The following is a 17,578-nucleotide window of genomic DNA, read 5'->3' as shown; positions in this document are numbered from 1 at the left end:
CTTCCTAACTCTATTATTTTCTGCGTTATCGAGAAAAACGTTCTTTTAAGTTTTTATTATTTTTTTCTGTAAATATTTGAGATGATCCCGCATCGATGTTTTTCTGAACATTTATCAACAAAAGAATATCAGCAAAAAAAATATTTTTTTATTAATCTCGAATAAGAACTCAATTTTTTAAAAAAGACTAAAATTAAGAAATGGCCTTTTTAACAAGTTCCTTTCAAGGTTCAATCATCAAACTTTTAGAGTATATTCTTTTTATATGCCTCAATAATCTCAAATTTTTTCAATTTTTTCGAGTTGGTGCAACATGATGAAAAAAAATAAAAATAAAAATAAATCTTTTTTTTATTATTTTTTGCTAATAGGACGGAAAAAAATTATTTATTTTTCTTGTAATAATTATAATAGTAATAATAATAATTGTAGTTATAATTACACTGCAAAATAGAAATATTTTGTATGCAAAAACAATTTTCACAAATACAACTTTTAAATTGTTTTTGCATAAAAAATAAGTATTTAGAAAAAAATCGATATGAGATCGTCTCAAATATTTACAGAAAAGAAAAATAAAAAGTAAAAATGACATTTTTCTCGATAATTCTCAGGTAATATTGTAATATAGAGTTAGGGAGCTGAAATTTTGAGGAAATTTTTGTTTTAACAGTGAGGACGTGACAGGCCAAATGTTATTTGAAAACTCGTCGAGGGCACTTTTAGTATACTTATCCCGGTTATATAGCCTTTGAGTTATAAAACTAAAAATTCCATTTGTAAATGTGTAACTGAAATAATTATACAATGTGTGCATATAAAACTGAAATTATTATATAAATTTAAATCTTTTATCATATATATATATATACTGTGCATTTGGCAAAATTCGAATACGGTTATTTAATGCTTTTGTCGAACACTAAATTGAGACAATCTTGACACATTATATACGCTCCATGTCCGACAGTCTATCTTTCACAGTGCTACCGCACATTTATTACGCACTGGTTAAGACGGAGATTTTGGACGGAAGAGAGCGTATTTAACTAGACTAGTGGAGAAATGTAAGAGATCGTACATCTTTCTAACGGGAGACTGGGAAAACAGAAAGAAAGACAGCCTTTCGTCTTTTATTCGTTATCTCAAATGTAACTATATCATTAGAGACATATTTTTATATATGTATGTGTATGTACTCTTAATCTTCTTTGCATATAATATAAACGTCATCTTTTATATTCTTACGTCTCTTGCTATCTTGTTTCATTAAACACAATGAATCGTTATATTAAAAAAATTTTGAATCAGTATTGTTCAAACACATATGCAAAGATGTATTACATATGACATATTCTTAAAATTAATTTTAGAATTAGAATATCTAATAACGTTGCCGTGTGATGATAACACATATTACATTTATTCAAAGATATTCCATTAACAATATTAATTTGCTTTATATATAAGTTCTGTGAGTTTCTAAAGAATTCAAATAAAAGTTCTGAATAATCCTTACTTAATAATTTGACAACTTGCGTACTACTTTTAATTTTTATAACTCACGTATTACTTTTATTTTCTATCTTTACAGTCTCAAATAATTTATATTTCCAATATATATAAATAATCTCTTAAATTATAAAAGGCAATAGATGTGTTTTCTAATTTGCTTTAAATTAATACTACGTAAATTAAATATGAATTTAATTAAAAGACTAGAGAAAAAAAAAGTGATTGATAAACAGTTTTGACAATCAATTCTTTATTTACCTTTTAATTCGTAAAGCGTTCGTTGAGTTGAATTAAAATTCGAATTGATCAGAATCGTGAATGAATTTGAACATGCTGTTAGACAAATAGTCGTACTATTAGCCGAAAACTGAAATACGATGCGAGACGCGCTAATTTCTGTCTCGGCGTACCCGAGGAGATTTGTGCACGACAAGTTGCACGTGTCCTTCGTACATACTTGCAAGCGATGCAAATAGTGCCTCTAGCTAGGAGCTTCTCGTAGAATAGAGATATTACGTTTGTAGTTTAGATAAGAGCGTGACAACCCGATGTCGAAGGAGCCTGCTCAAGTGTCTGCTCTTGTCAGAGTTGAAATCACGATTTACAACAAAACTCCTGCCCGATTAAAACGATCGAGACGGTCGATCGTCCGTCGCGTGCTCTTGAAAATCTATCTTTTAAGTCGTAATCTTTGGCTCAATAAAATAACAAGGCTACTGTCTAACATTTTATCTTTTTCGCGTGAGTTTTAAACAGTCGGCATATTTCCTTATGTATTAAAATCTTATGTTAGAAAATAAATTGTGATTTTACGATCGATCGAATAATATCAATAAAGTCGTTTTATTAATTACAAGCTATTTGATTATTTAAAGAAATGTTATATAGCTCGTCTCTCTCAATTCAATATAAGACTTATCATAGAAAAATAATACAATAGAACAGATACGATATAAATATAATTGAATAACAAATTTATAAGATATGTGAGTTTCTGTTTAACAACAAAAAAAATTTCCCCACTAATAAAATATTTATCGATTGTCGCGCGTCTATTTTGCAATTAAGACTGGCGTCTAGAATAGATTACCATACAATATGATAGCGATGCGTTGGTGAGCTGCAAAAAAAAAAAAAAAATATGAATGGCTTGTAAAGAAAAATACAGATCTTTTGTATTCCTCACGTATTTGCTCGCGTTTTACCGTAGCGAAACCTTGCAAAGATGGCAAAAATATAGAACCGATCATCAGTGTGGAACCTTTTAGACTTTTACACATCATCAGCAAAAGACATCTTTGTACGTATAGTGGAGTCGCATACCATCGAGTGTTGTATCTATGTACGATAGGTCGTAAATTAATCCATATCGTATAATCTATTGTATGTATGCTATACTTAAAAAAAACAAATATTACATTATTATACATTAATATTATATTATATATACATTATTATACATTAATATGGCCATAGACCACAATACGTTAATATTCTTTGATGGGTTTTGTAATAGTAACTTCCAACAAAGTCCATGTTTGCGTTGACACAATCGAGATACTGTTCCGTCGACTGGACTTTACAGAGAAATTCTCATCTTCGCCAACATCTCTTTTATTTTGTGATTTTTTTTTTTTTTTTTTTTTTTTTTTTATGAAACCGAGAAGTATAGATGACATTAAATATAATCTTCGAATAGCGAAAAATAGCGTAATAAATATCGGGAGTTTATCAACGATATGATTTTATCGTCATTATATTATAAGATAATGGAAGAAAGTAATACACGTGAGTTCGTGAATTGTATAAATAATACATTCACGCTGACGAGAGGCATTTGATGGGAGGGAGAGAAAGGGAGGGTAATAATCTACATAATTTTCTTCATTTTTTTCTGGCGCAGGCGCTTTATACTCATTTTCTGTCATCGGAATCGTCTATCTTCCATCCTTTATGTCTGCGTGAAACCGTCGCGTTAAGTCACTGTCATTGAAATAATACTAATAAAAAAGTTTAGTATCTCGCAATAATTCTTGCGAATGTAACTGACAATCCTCTTGATAGTAATTATCCTGGGGGAGAAGATCAACTCAAGAATTAAGAAATGATGGTAATAGAACATTTGTATTTCTACTACATTTATTTTATATACAGTAATGAAAACGATTTATGAAATCAATTAATTTATTAAATTAAAGCTCTTGTATTATTATCTTGCATTACTAGCTCTTGCATTTAGACTTGCAAAAAATATATCAGAACTACTTGCACCGTGAAGTCTTAAACGTTCAGACTTAACGATCAGTCTTATATTTCACGGAGAGGACGATCAATGAACGGAAAAGATCACCGTAAAATACGAAACTGACATGCTCGTAAGCTAAAACAAAAATTTTAATCAAGAAAATTTAAAGCAAATGTGTTTTCGACAAAAAGATTATTACAAGTGCCGAGACTCTACCGTGGCGAATCCTTCGAATGACGTAACGAACAAACTACCAATGACGATTGCGGAATGCTGCGTGCTCCTTTGCATCAAACACAGCAATAATTTTTGCGCTTTCAACGGCGCCATGTACCATCTCGTGTTGTATCTGTACAAATTAGCAGCAGGAAATCATAATTAAAAACTTTGCGTGCCGCGAATTTACTCCCTTTTCTAATACACACGTTACGCACGTTCTGTAAAAGATATTGCCGCTATGATCGATTACTTCCTGTCCTAAATAGTTGCAGAAGAACATGTACCAAAAATGCCCACCGATGAACAGAATGCTAATGACCAGGTCGTAATAATCGTCGGTCATTAGCAGCTGGGAAAACTGTGAGAAACACAGGCAATAATAATTCACTTTTGCAAGGAATAAATACATCTTACGTCACGGATGGTGCGTTTTGACACATCTGACCAAAATATAATGTATTAATTATTCAGCTTCGTTATCACCGGTAAGTGAATATTTACTTACACGATAAAGATTAATACTTAGCGACATCACTCCTAATGGTAATAATAATAAATACGCCAATTTGAAAGTTGTCTTGATTTTTTCGATAAACCTTGAAAATAACAGTACGAAATAAATAAATATAAATACACACATGTCTTATGTCGATTACGTTTATTGACGTTTCGTATGATTTCTCGCATGGAATTTTCCAGTTTGTAATTTCGTTGGCGATAATTCGAGCGAGAAAATGCGCTTTGCAAAAAAAGAAGTTTTCAATAAAAAATTAATCATTAATTACGAACCTGTCTGCTCTCCTGTACATATTGACTGCGCTAATTATTCCTTCACATATGATTAAACTTCTTTCGGCAGAAGATGTAACACCTTGTATCATGTTCTTATGCAGCGCTTTTTCTATGCGAAAACTAAAATTGATAATGTAACAAACAAAATGTTTGCAAGTTCTTAATATTAGGGATGTTCGATTCTCTTAAAAGAATCGATTCTGAATCGAATCATGAAAATCGATTCTCTTGAAAAATCGGGATCAAAAAATCGATTTGCAAGAATCGATCTAAAAAAAAAAGAAAAAATTATATAATTTTTTACAATTAATTATATTAAATTAAAATATACATAAATTGAATTAATAAATTTTAATTAGTTTTTTATTAATTTTTAAAACTTTAATAAATAAAATGAGTAATTAAATTAGGTTTTAAATTTTTGAAAAATTTTATTTTAATAAAATAATTTACAAGGAATACTGTTTCTTTTATATACTTTTACGACTTAAGGTCATGGAATGGATTACAGGAAAGTGGAACGAGCGGATCACCAATCACGAAATCGTTATTATCAAACTTTTCCAAAGATTCTGTCATTATGGTTGGTATTCATAGTCCGATCTTATATTTAAGATCGTCTTAAGATCCCGTTCAACCAATGAAGTAGCCGCACAGCATCATTTTATTGATCGAACGAGATCTTAAATATAAGATCTTAAATATAAGATCGGACTATATCTTTCTTCGATTTTTACAATAAAGAATCGATTCTCAAGAAAATCGAATAGCAAAGAATCGATTAAAAGAATCGATTTTTTGATCAAAAGAATGGATCTTTTAATGAATCGAATCGGAATCAAACATCCTTAATTAATATCATTTGCCTCGTTGTTAAACTTTGAAACGTTGCTTTACCAGGCTATTTGGTACAATCCACATGCATGTTGCGCATATGACATAGAAAGCGTCTCGGTGGCTGCTACTGTGGTTAGTCCACCCAAAGCGAACAGGAATATGTGAAACAAAAGTGGGAAAAAATACTTTTGTTGATTTATAAAATATTCGGTCTTAATAGGAAACCGTCGTGAACGAGTTTGATTTACAGTCGTTGTGATGTCCAGAAGAAAAATTGATAAGACCTCCATCAGAACGGCACCGAGTATAGATAGATATATGAACACTGCAATAATTGAATTGTTATCAAAACTACGCGAAAAAAGCTACTCGAGATATTGCTTACATGTCGTAATCAATGTGATGAATCTTCCGATAGCCCAGTATTTTTGTATTATTTCGATTTCCTGCGCGTTGCTTAATATATTCCAGTCACGTTGCACTTGATCCATAACGTTTCGGATCTAAGTTCAACGATAATGATTATTCATCAATTTTTACCGAGAAAGAACACGTTTGATATCGCGAACGTATCTACCTTTTTTATATTTAAACAAAGAACGTTATACTTTATCGTATAAGCTAACCATGGGATGCTGTATGCGAGAACTTGTAGAAGAAGATCCACGTTATACTCTGTTGTGATGAAAGTCGTAAGCTGAAAGTAATATTTCTCTTCAGCTATTTTTACTTTTAAAGTTAAAGTTATCGATCATTTTTCTCTCTAAAATAATTTCGAAGAATACGTAAATACACATACAAATATGAAAATTTTAATTATGAAGATTTTAGATTATTTTTTTTATTAAATAAAACTTTGTATATACGTTATTGTAACATTTACGAGGAATGTGTCACCTACATTTCGTAAGAATAGTAGTATGTATATTCCATTTTATAGCACGTATACTCCGTTTCTGATCTTTATATTAAATAATTGTCCACAAAGAAAATTAATTAATCAAATATACATAAGTTGTAATAAGAGAAAAGATTTTCATACCTGAAATATTATGCTCGATGTAAGTAATATGGTCATAAACGTTATAATAATATTCCTGAAACTAGAATTTTGATACGGCCACAAACCAATACATAATAACAGAATTCTATTAATCGTATAGTAACTTTTTGCCGTGCAATCCTGCCATTTTGATGTAAATGTTATGACACGTTTGTGCCGAACCTTTTTCCTCCAATCTTTTATTGTTAGATTCGACATGTTCGATTGCATATTACAATTCTGCATTTTTGCGCATTCAAAATAACGGTATATAAGTGCGAATTATTATGATGAACTGTGAATTACAATTTTATCTTATATCCTAGGTAGGGTGTCTAACAGAAAATGTTCGACGAAAGAAACATTATTACTCTCTCTGGTGCGATAAACCGATTAAATATCATTTTCCTCAATGTATGCATTTGACGTTTCCCTCAACGCGTGTTCGATCGACGCAGGCGCAATTGCAAAGTCGCACTCGCATATTTTTCCAGTCTCTTCATTTCTATTCGAAACGCGAGATGTTACGGTTGCTTTTCTTACGGTGCTGAAATAGTGTTAACATGTTAACATCATACTAGATTAATTTACGAAACATCGCTCTACGATTATAATCGTCGAAACGGTGTGATGTGTGTATTTGGTGAATATCGTGAAAATCTATTTTGAATTAGATTAAAAAAAAACTATGGATTAATATATAAGCTTCCGTAACTGTATATTAATATTTAATTTTAATTAATATATAATTCATCGTTACGTTGTAATATTATATGTACAGTTCGTTGTGCCAGAGATTTCTGTTTAAGAATTTTATTTCTATTACAGTAATCTTTTGTTAAAGGATTAAATCGTCAAAACATTATGTTGTAAGTACCTGGAAATGACAGTGATAAGATTACTATGTAATATGATACAATTTTCGTTTCCGTTTTGCACAAATTACTAATTTTACACTTTTGACAAAGAAACAACATCATTAAGCATTAAAATTTATTTTTTAGTAATATTTTTGAATTGTTAATATATGTTTCGTATTAACAATCCATTAATTCTTATAATAATACTGGCGCGATCAAAACATTAATTCCATCAAAATTTATTTTTTTACACCAATAACAATAATAATAATAATTTTAATTGCTTTACATGATTACATTTGCGACAAGAATATATTAGAATTACTTCCATTGTGAAGATTTATGTGCTTCAACTAATGATGAATGTTATTTTACCGATACGATATTTACGGACGGAATAAATTTTCATAAAATATGAAAGCAACATGTTTATAAATGGAAATAAGAATTTTATTTTAGGCAATCTAAGGAATATTTGATTATTTGATAAATAAATATATTACATTAATGTCAGGAATTTTACCACGAATTTTTCTAACGTTGGAATGAACAAAGTCAATGATGTCGCATGCTCTTTTGCATTACAAGCAGCAGCAACTTCTGTGCTTTTAACGGAGCCATGTACCTCATTACACGTTGAGTCTAAACAATTTGCCATTAAAAATCGTAATTTCAAAAGTTTTGATATTGTCACAGATTTACTCTTTTTTTAGAACACATGTTCTGTAATATACGTCAGAATTACGTTCTATGAAAGACATCGCTATGATTGATTACCTTCCTGACTTCTAGATAGAAGAAACATGTACTAAAAATAACAAAGAGAAGGCTGATAGTAATTATCTCGTGAGTTCTCGGTCGTTATCAGTCGAGAGAGCTGCGATCAACACACGGGGATCGATTCCTTTGTGAGGAATGCAGATCTTGCAGCTACGGATACGATATGTACGCAACTATTGTGTTCGCAACATTCGATTAACAACACGTACTCTCAGGCTAATTATTAAATCAATAGGTATACATCAATAATTACTCACGTGATAGAGATTAATGCTTAATGACAGCAACAATGCAAAGAAATCTATTGACTTAAAATTCGCTATCGACATTTCGATAAATCTTGAAGAACGACATGCATAAAATAAATATGAATATTTACGGTGACCATTACATGTACTAATTTTCGCACGGTTTTTTGTGTAAAAAATTTATATTTCACTTATCGATATAAAATTACTGTAAGTGTGAATAACTTGACGTGAAATTCAATATGATTGTCTAATAAAATAAATGTTTTCAATTAAATTATTTATCGGATAGTTACAAACTTGATCATTCTCCAGTGCATATTAAATGCACTGATTATGCTGATAATATAATACTTGTTCTATACGACAACTGAAATATCCAATATATTATGTAATATATATTACATCTCAACGTCATTGAAATTAATGCAAGACAATATCATTAACCGATAATATTTATTCTCTTCTAAAAATATCGTTAATGTTTGACTAGCCAAGCATTAACTCTTACTTTAATACGAACGTGATTGATGAATTTCGTTAAGATTTAGCTTTTTTTTTTACATGTTTCCCTTGTAAAAACGATACAATCCGCGCATAATTTCTCCTCCCTTTGTCCTTTTGTTTTAAAATAACTAAAAAACCTTTTTTCGCATTTTTTGCATACGATCTTTTCGAATGATATTAATGAATGGAATAAATGGGAACGCAGAAACTGCATTCACCCATTGAAATAAAAAAAAATTAATGTGAATGCTAGTATACATTTGCATTGATAGATATAAAACTATTACGAATTATACATAGGAATTCTTTCTCGTTTTTCATATTTATTGGCCTTGTTTACACCGAGCACTTGATGCACGTATAAAGTATTATACTAGCCAATCATAGCCATTCTTCTAAAGAATGGAATGGCTATGATTGACCAGTAATATTTAATATGTGTATTAAAATATGTCGGTGTAAAGACCATTATACATATATATATCATCATCAGTATAATAGCAGCTAAATAACTGAACTTCTATTTAAATTTGCGAACAAATAAAAGATGAAATGTGATACACGAATCGTTCAGCTTATTTAACATGAAAACGATAAATCATGTGCGCGTCAACACCATTTATAATATACTGACAAAAATAATGTTAAGGTAATATATAAAATACTGAAAATATGTATAGAACACGGAGAGAAACAAAATATCAAAAATTATTATTATTATATATCTTCATATATCATATATATTATATATGATATCTCTCTAAATATTATATATATATATATATATATATATATGTATATATGTACATATATATATATTTCACTCTTTTTAGAAGAAACTTTATTTATAGAAATTCGGTATAGATTGTGTTAATTAATTAATATTTCTTAAAATTAATAAAAATTTTTTTGTAACTCATTAATTTTTGTAGGCAGCAAACGTGAATGTTTTAAATAATGTTTTTATGCGTATTACAACAATTAAAATTTATAGAAAGCAACCACTTGTTGAAAGTATTTGATTTTTTGTATCTACAGGAGAAATGGAGATCGAAAATTAATAGTATTACATACACGAATTGATAAGTTACGACTTATAAATTATTTTGTGTGACAAGCAGTATATTTATTGTTAATATAATCATGCTACAGTGAATTCTATAAGATGCCGGTTTGGCTATTTCAGTAAGTGAATCATGATTTCATTTCGTTACTTGCGTTTTTGTATTTCATCATCGACTAGCGTTGGATAATTGATAATATTTAACAAGAATTTTTGTCTTTATATAACTATACATTATCCGTAAAAATCTTACTGTTGTGTTGACCAAAAAACCGTGAAATAAGACATAGAAAGACTCACGAGCTAAAATATGAAATGTTTTATTAAAATCAGTATGTTTTATTATTATTATTATCATCAAATAATTAATGTAATAAATTTTATTAATTATTTATAATATTGCAAATAATTTATTATTTACGATCTTGCAAACAACGTACATCGATAACAAACGTAATTTTCAAATATCAATCACATTGACTACATTTTAATAAAAATCAAATATACTACAATAAATATTTATTTATTTATTTAAATAAAAAATTAAAATTGTTTTATATGTCTAATATTATATGTATATTACATATGCGTTATTGTAATTCGATTGTATGTAGTATAAAATTACTGCAACTTATATATAAATTTGAAATTTGTGTGAATATTGTCAAAAGAATATAGAATTTTAATATTTTTTAACATAAGTTTTTCGTGCATGTTGCTTACCGAAGCAAAGCGTTCAAGCGATGCATCAAAGAAGAGCATTGTAAATTTACAACTTTTCATGCTTCGTTGCATTATGAATTGAAGCAGTTTTTGATTTCGAATAGAGACACTATACCAAGGCAACTCGCATCTAAAAGTAAAATAATTTTTGATATTAATTTTTTTATACAAAACACATTATTTAATGTGAAATGCTATTTAATTTAATTTAAAAAAAAAATCAACAATTGCAAGTCTATAATATCAATCAGCAGGATAATATGTTCATAGATCAATAATATCATAAGATTTGCACGTACCTATTTGATTCATATAGTTTTTTGTTAATTTGAAAACCACGCTTGTTTTCGATAACACAAAATTACCATTGCAAAAAGTTCTATCATAATGAAATACTGATAAATAATAAAACATTATTCTGATTTAATGATATTTACGTTTTATAGAATATGTCGGCACTGCAGTTCGTTATTCTCTGTGCCACAAAATTATTTATAAACATGTAAACAAAGTGGCAAATGACTAATAGTCCAATCCCAACTAACTCTTCCATTTTTTCCTTAAACCCTGCTAAAGCAACCTGGTGCATGCGAAAAATACTTTATATCATGAAATATTAATTTTTTCTTATATCCATTAATGTATTTTCCGATAAAAATACTAAGTTGATGGAAAAATGCAAATGTTTGCAGTTAAAAAGATGGGCTTTACTATATTCGACAAATTTTTACTTTAAACTTATAAAGTGTTACAGTAATGAATTCAACGGATATCATATACAATTAGCAATTAATACTCACACGAAATAGGTTCATACTTAAAGAACACACACCTAATACAAGCAATATAAAATAAGATATCTCAAACTTGTCGTTAAGATACTCGAAAAACCTTCAACAATATTCTAGCGTTAGCTTTTTTTACCTTTCATTACAATTTAATTCGAGAATTTTTTTCAGGATTGATCGTAAAATATCATTGATACATAGCTACGTACTTGATAGCTCGATTGTGAATAATTATCGCGTTGATTATATTCGTATAATACTTTGTATTTTTTTCCGTGACAGAGATGTGTATTTCACAATCAAATACATGCTGTATGCGAAAACTGTAGGAATAAAGCACGCATGTTAATAATTATGCGTAATGTGCAAATATGTATAATGAAAGATTTGCTCCTAAAAATATGTCATATATATAAGATTAACGAAGGTAAGAATTAACCACACATTCTGTCTTACACACAGTTGAAAAAATTATATCAAATTTTATTAAATTTTTTTGTTCCGATCGTTACCTGGCAATTTCGAATAGAGCACAAGCGTGTTGCATACACAGCAAAGATATTGTTTCTGTAGCCACTATTATAGTTATTTCTACAGAAAGCGCCACTGTCATATGCATAAATATTGGGGCAAAATATTTTTCTTGATCAAAGAAAAACGTAGCTATAGCTAAAAGTTCGTACTGACGTGATTCGTTTAAGGGTGTTACTAAATCAAGGAATTTTGGCGAAATTTGCATTATTAGGAACATATATAGGGATGAATAGAATAATGCTGAAAAAAATTGATTAAATCAAAAACAACAATAAATTATACATTAGCAAAACGCAAAAGAAAAAAATGATAATATAATGAATCTCAATATAGCAAAAAAATGATAAACTAATTTACATTGTTTCTTTTGATTAAAGTTTTATTTTAAAAAATTAAAAAAAATTTAAATTTATTATTTAACATATATACAGCTCAAAATATTCAACATAGATGAAGTTTACAAAAGATTTCTCTCTTACTTGCTATAAGAAGTGTGTTTATATATCCAAAGTAGCTGCATTGGTGTAAGATTTTTAATTCCTCTTTACATTTTGTTGTATTCCAATGATATATTATTTCTGCATGTATATTCTTTATCTACCGTTATCAATAATAATTCATTATATTTTTTTCTTTCTTATTTATTAAGTAAAATAATAAGTAGACACGAAAATAGATAAATATAATTATTACAAATATAACTATTAAAATGTTAACTCCAAATTTGACTAGAATATTGATGTGTGATGTCTTTTAATAAATAGGTATAATAAAGTAAAATAACTTACAGCCTCAGCTTGTATACAAAATGTGGAATATTTCAGACAGAACACTAGACAAGGTATAACAAATGATACGATTTGAAGAAAAGATTCCAAATCATGTACGCTTGTTAGAATCTTTCCTAACTGAAAAAATTATATATATATAGGTTTTATCGAGAGAGATAAATAGTTAACAAACAATAGTTTTTACATGTAAGTATGTGCGTATTTATTTTACTACATCTTTACGTTATATATTTTATAAAAAAAATTATCAGTTCAATTCAGTTCAATTTTATATATAAAATTGAACAACTGTTTGTATTTTGCTAATTTACATTTCATGCAATTTCGTTTATAGATGCATTATAAATTTATATTTAAAAAAATTATTATATATCTGTTTTGTTTACGTAAGTAAATTTAATTTTTTTATTATCATTAGGTTGCTCAAATAACGCTCCTAAAATTAAAAGTGGAAAAGTGTGAAAAAAAAAAAAAAATACCTGTACACATATGGAAAATGAGAGCAGTAGAATGAAAAATGTTCTCTGAATATTTCTGAATTGTATATTGGTATAATATGGCCATAGACCAAGTACGGTTAATAGGGTTCGACTGAACTTGTAATAGCGGTCGCCAGCAAAGTCCATCTTTTCACGAAAGTTGAAACACAACTGGGCCGGCAGATACCGTGGAACCCCAGAGTTCTATTCCCACGTCATATTTTATTAAAGACTTTCGTTTATGGAGCTCGAATTTTTCACACTTTTCTTTCCGCTATTATGTGAAATTTCGTGAAAATAACAGATAATAGTAAATAGTAAAAAGCTTAATATCTACCGCACTAAAGGAAAGAGCCGATAATAAGCCGATCGATACACTTTACTTCCCCCTGTGAGACTTTTGTAATTGTCGAAAAATACAATGATGAAGTAAATCGCTCTACAAAGTATCTTAAGTATGATAATAATATTAAAAGAGAAGAATTTTTTTTTCACAGAAGTTGACGCAGCCACTTTCATCATTTTGAATTAATGATCGGTTCCTCAGTCTGCTCGAGAGGTTATTTTAATTCTGTTGAACAGTCGAGTGAGTCATCTTCTACATCTTCATTCTACATAACGAACGCAGATCATGCTCTATTTGACTAAAGTCGAATAAAAAGGAAAGTGAGCATTAAAAGTAATGAGAGGGAAAGAGAGATCAGCTTGAGATGGAACACGATTTCAATAGAATTTTTTCAAAGTAACACATCGGTTTTTTCCTAACTCATAAGTTATGTTATTTTTAACTCACAGGTTTTATTTTTATAATAACTATTAAACATTAATTAAAGTTTTATTTATCAAGTTTTTTCTTTATTTATATGCGTATATTTTTTCTATACGCACATAAATTTTTTCTGTTCAAGAAAACAAAGATAAAAAAAGGAAAAACAATATCTTGTGAAACAATGTTTTTTTCATAAATCTTTTACTTCAAATATAAAAAAAGGAAGAAGAAAAATCAAAACAGTAAATTCAAAACTTTTTGTTAATCTTCTTTTCTTTGTTACACAAATAATAAATAAATTGTTTTAATTAAATTTTTTTATTATCTATTAGGGAAAAATGGAATATAATTAATAAAAATGTTCTAGCATTTACTAACAGTAAATTCACAAGATAAGGAATGCTAAGGAATTTGAAATTGGCAAAAACATCAAGACATATATCTCTTTAATCAAATCTTTTAATTAAATCTTTTAATCGAGTTTTTTTTATTAAAAAATATTTTGTTTAAATTAATATAATTTCATTGTATCGAGCATAAAACAGTGACAAAAGAGAACAATAAACTAATGGTCTGAAACAGAAGATTTAATTATTTAAACAACTAATCGATATGGTGATTATTTCCACTAATAAGTGTTCTCTTACCGTAATCAAACCTTCGAAGCAAGGGCTAAACATACCACCGGCATCGAGTTTGTAACTTTTTGTAGTTTTTTGTAACAAAAAGAGTATCAATTTTTGCACTTTTAATGGAGTATTGTACCATTTCGTATTGCATCTGCATGATAACAAAAAGTGTTAATTATACTTTCTAAATACGTCTTCGTAGACATTAATTACAGACACGTGTTTTAAAATTTAGAATATGTGCAATATATGTACTTGCTTCGAGAAAAGCACATTAATATTTATAGTTCTTACATCGTTTGATGAAAATAACTGTCAGAATTTATAAATTCTTGTCCAAAGAAATTGCCTAAAATTAGGAACAAAAAATGGCAGGCTATGTATAACAATGATATTCCAATTTCCAATATTTTTTGTTTCATCGTTATTATTCGAAAGAACTGTAAGTAAAATTGATGGTTTCACAAGTTGTAGATAATTTTTTAAAACTAGTGACAATGACTATATGTAATTGGCGTGTGCGCTTACATGAAAGAGATTAATGCTTCCCGAACATATAATAATTGTAATTAAGATCAGGTACGACCGTCCAAAACTTTCTTTCAATAATTCTGACAATCTAGCAGAAAATAAATAATATTTTACGTTTTACGTTATTATTCAATACATAATATGTTAAGAATAATATTTTATATATTAATTCCATTTAATCTTAAAGTACAATAATTTGTTTAAAATATATGCATGCAACTATTGAAATAAAAAAAAAGCAAGGAGAGCAATAATTATCTCTGCATTCTTGCTAACACTACTTGTCGTATGTGAAAGATAGCAGAAAGTAAGGTGAAATTAACAGCATACTGACTCAAGCGCCCTTCTATGAACGTCTACTGCAGCAGTTATTCTATGATGGAGTATAGTATATCTTTGAGCTATACATACTCGTAAAACATCTTTGTTTATCATATGTTCTATACGGTAACTATAAAATTCTGTATGTTACGAAGGAGAAAATATGTTAAATGTATAACATATAATCAAATTTATAACACTATCGTGTATAATTATTGAATTTATTTTATAATTAATTATATATTATATTTCTCTGTCTTTCTTTTTCTCTAAACATCTTTAAAAATAATAAATAGAAATTAAATACAAAAAATTTAATAAATCTAACTTATATATAAAATAAGATGAAAATAAATAAAAAAATTATTTAAGAATAGAACATTATTTCATTTGCAATTTACCTAGCAATTTTATACATTCCAAAAACGTGTACTGCGTTTATTAATGAAAATGATTCAGTAGCTACTCCAGTAGTAGCTGAAAGGAATAAGACAAGATTTATGTGCATTGCTAGAACATGAAAGTATTTTTGTCGATCAACCAAATATTCCGCTTGAATTAAAAGTTTGCGCGGACGAGACTCGTTCAATGGAACTATAATATCAAGTAAGCCTGAGGTATATTGTAATGAAATGTAGCTGAGAATCCCGCAATAAATGATCGCTAGAATTTTGAAAAATTTATTAAATTAAAAGATAATCATTGCATCATGAATAAATGCGCACGCACAAATTAATAATTTTTTCTGTATCAAATTCAATAGAGTTATAAATATTTATAGCTCTAAACTAATATATTGATCATATTAGAAGCACAAAACCATTGATTTTTATATTTTATATTTTAATTTTCGTAATTATTCATAATAATTAATATAAAATTTTGATAAAAACTGTATATTACTACTACTACTATAATTTAGCTTCAAAAATTGAATAAGCTTAGCTTATTGTTATTCAAAATCGATTGCTATATATGTATATCTTTTCGGTTTTTATGATTCCCTTGGTCTATTTGTATATCAAAATTTATAGAAAAATTGTAAAATCTATTGTATTATTTTTAAACTGTGCTTTGAGTACATAGTTTGATAATTTAAATTAACAGCAAATAATTAAAAATTTACTCGGTTCTTACTTGCTATAACTATCGTATATCGTTTTCCGTTTTCAGCATGTTTGCGCATTATATCGATCTCTCGATCGTCCGTCAAAATGCTCCAGTTATCTCGAACATGTTTTTGAAATCTTTTTATCTATTAGTATATATGACAAATGTCTGCATATATGATAATCCATTTTAGATTAAATTACTTTTGAACTTACATTTTTCATCACAGCATAAAAGGAAATATATTTACTAGCCCATGCCATAATCAAAAAATCGAATGATAATATTTCCAAGAGAAGATCAAGCGTATATTTCGTAACAAATAATTGTATTAACTGTAAGTAATATTTGTTGCAAATTATATATAATAATTCACAAATAATTATTAAACAAGAATAGAAGTAAAAGTATAATATGTATATAAAAATTTTCTAATTTTATATGTTTTAAATTAAAAAAATCAAATTTAAATATATATATATATAGAATAGGATAGAGCCCGTATAAAATTTAATTTACTTAACATGAATAATATTTTAGAATTTAAGTGTATACAGAAATGTAAGTTAAAACAAATACCTGAGATATTACAAATATTATGTATATTAGTAATGATAATGCAACTTGAATCTGATTAATCTTGGAATTATGATATGGCCAGAGTCCAATCGATGCTAAAAAGATATAATTGAGTCTATAGTATTTTTCCTCGGGAAACACCATCATAGGCAACTGTCGAAGCGTTACTGACAATAAGTAGTCTATAGTCTATAGGAGTTTCCTTTCCTTCTTACA

The 17,578-nt window shown here is 28.1% G+C and overlaps 2 protein-coding genes across 8 annotated transcripts; both read right to left on the bottom strand.

Moving 5' to 3' along the window:
• Positions 1–1,682: 1,682 nt before the first annotated feature.
• LOC140663738 (uncharacterized) lies at positions 1,683–14,531 on the bottom strand. Its single transcript, XM_072888166.1, has 15 exons — positions 13,424–14,531; positions 12,942–13,061; positions 12,633–12,750; positions 12,132–12,393; positions 11,829–11,942; positions 11,632–11,722; positions 11,269–11,411; positions 10,832–10,961; positions 5,994–6,111; positions 5,669–5,933; positions 4,769–4,891; positions 4,485–4,575; positions 4,195–4,337; positions 3,977–4,109; positions 1,683–3,895 (listed from the first exon to the last, which is right to left on the bottom strand). The coding sequence occupies exons 1-15, from the start codon at positions 13,568–13,570 to the stop codon at positions 3,845–3,847; spliced, it is 2,049 nt and encodes a 682-aa protein (XP_072744267.1). The 5' UTR covers positions 13,571–14,531; the 3' UTR covers positions 1,683–3,844.
• LOC140663723 (uncharacterized) lies at positions 14,531–17,509 on the bottom strand. Of its 7 annotated transcripts, none has more exons than XM_072888140.1 (9): positions 17,363–17,509; positions 16,999–17,118; positions 16,811–16,928; positions 16,075–16,336; positions 15,687–15,803; positions 15,350–15,440; positions 15,116–15,261; positions 14,840–14,972; positions 14,531–14,765 (listed from the first exon to the last, which is right to left on the bottom strand). In XM_072888140.1, the coding sequence occupies exons 1-9, from the start codon at positions 17,507–17,509 to the stop codon at positions 14,715–14,717; spliced, it is 1,185 nt and encodes a 394-aa protein (XP_072744241.1). In that variant the 3' UTR covers positions 14,531–14,714. The 7 variants fall into 7 exon arrangements, 6 of the variants coding, with proteins under 6 accessions (XP_072744241.1, XP_072744243.1, XP_072744240.1 ...); XM_072888142.1 differs by having other exon boundaries at positions 16,075–16,150; XM_072888139.1 differs by having other exon boundaries at positions 14,531–14,972.
• Positions 17,510–17,578: the final 69 nt, after the last annotated feature.

Source organism: Anoplolepis gracilipes, chromosome 3 (genome assembly GCF_047496725.1).
Source record: "Anoplolepis gracilipes chromosome 3, ASM4749672v1, whole genome shotgun sequence".
Classification (NCBI taxonomy): Eukaryota; Metazoa; Arthropoda; class Insecta; order Hymenoptera; family Formicidae; genus Anoplolepis; species Anoplolepis gracilipes.
Note: the sequence above shows the minus strand (reverse complement) of the source record. Positions and strands in the feature narration are given on the sequence as shown.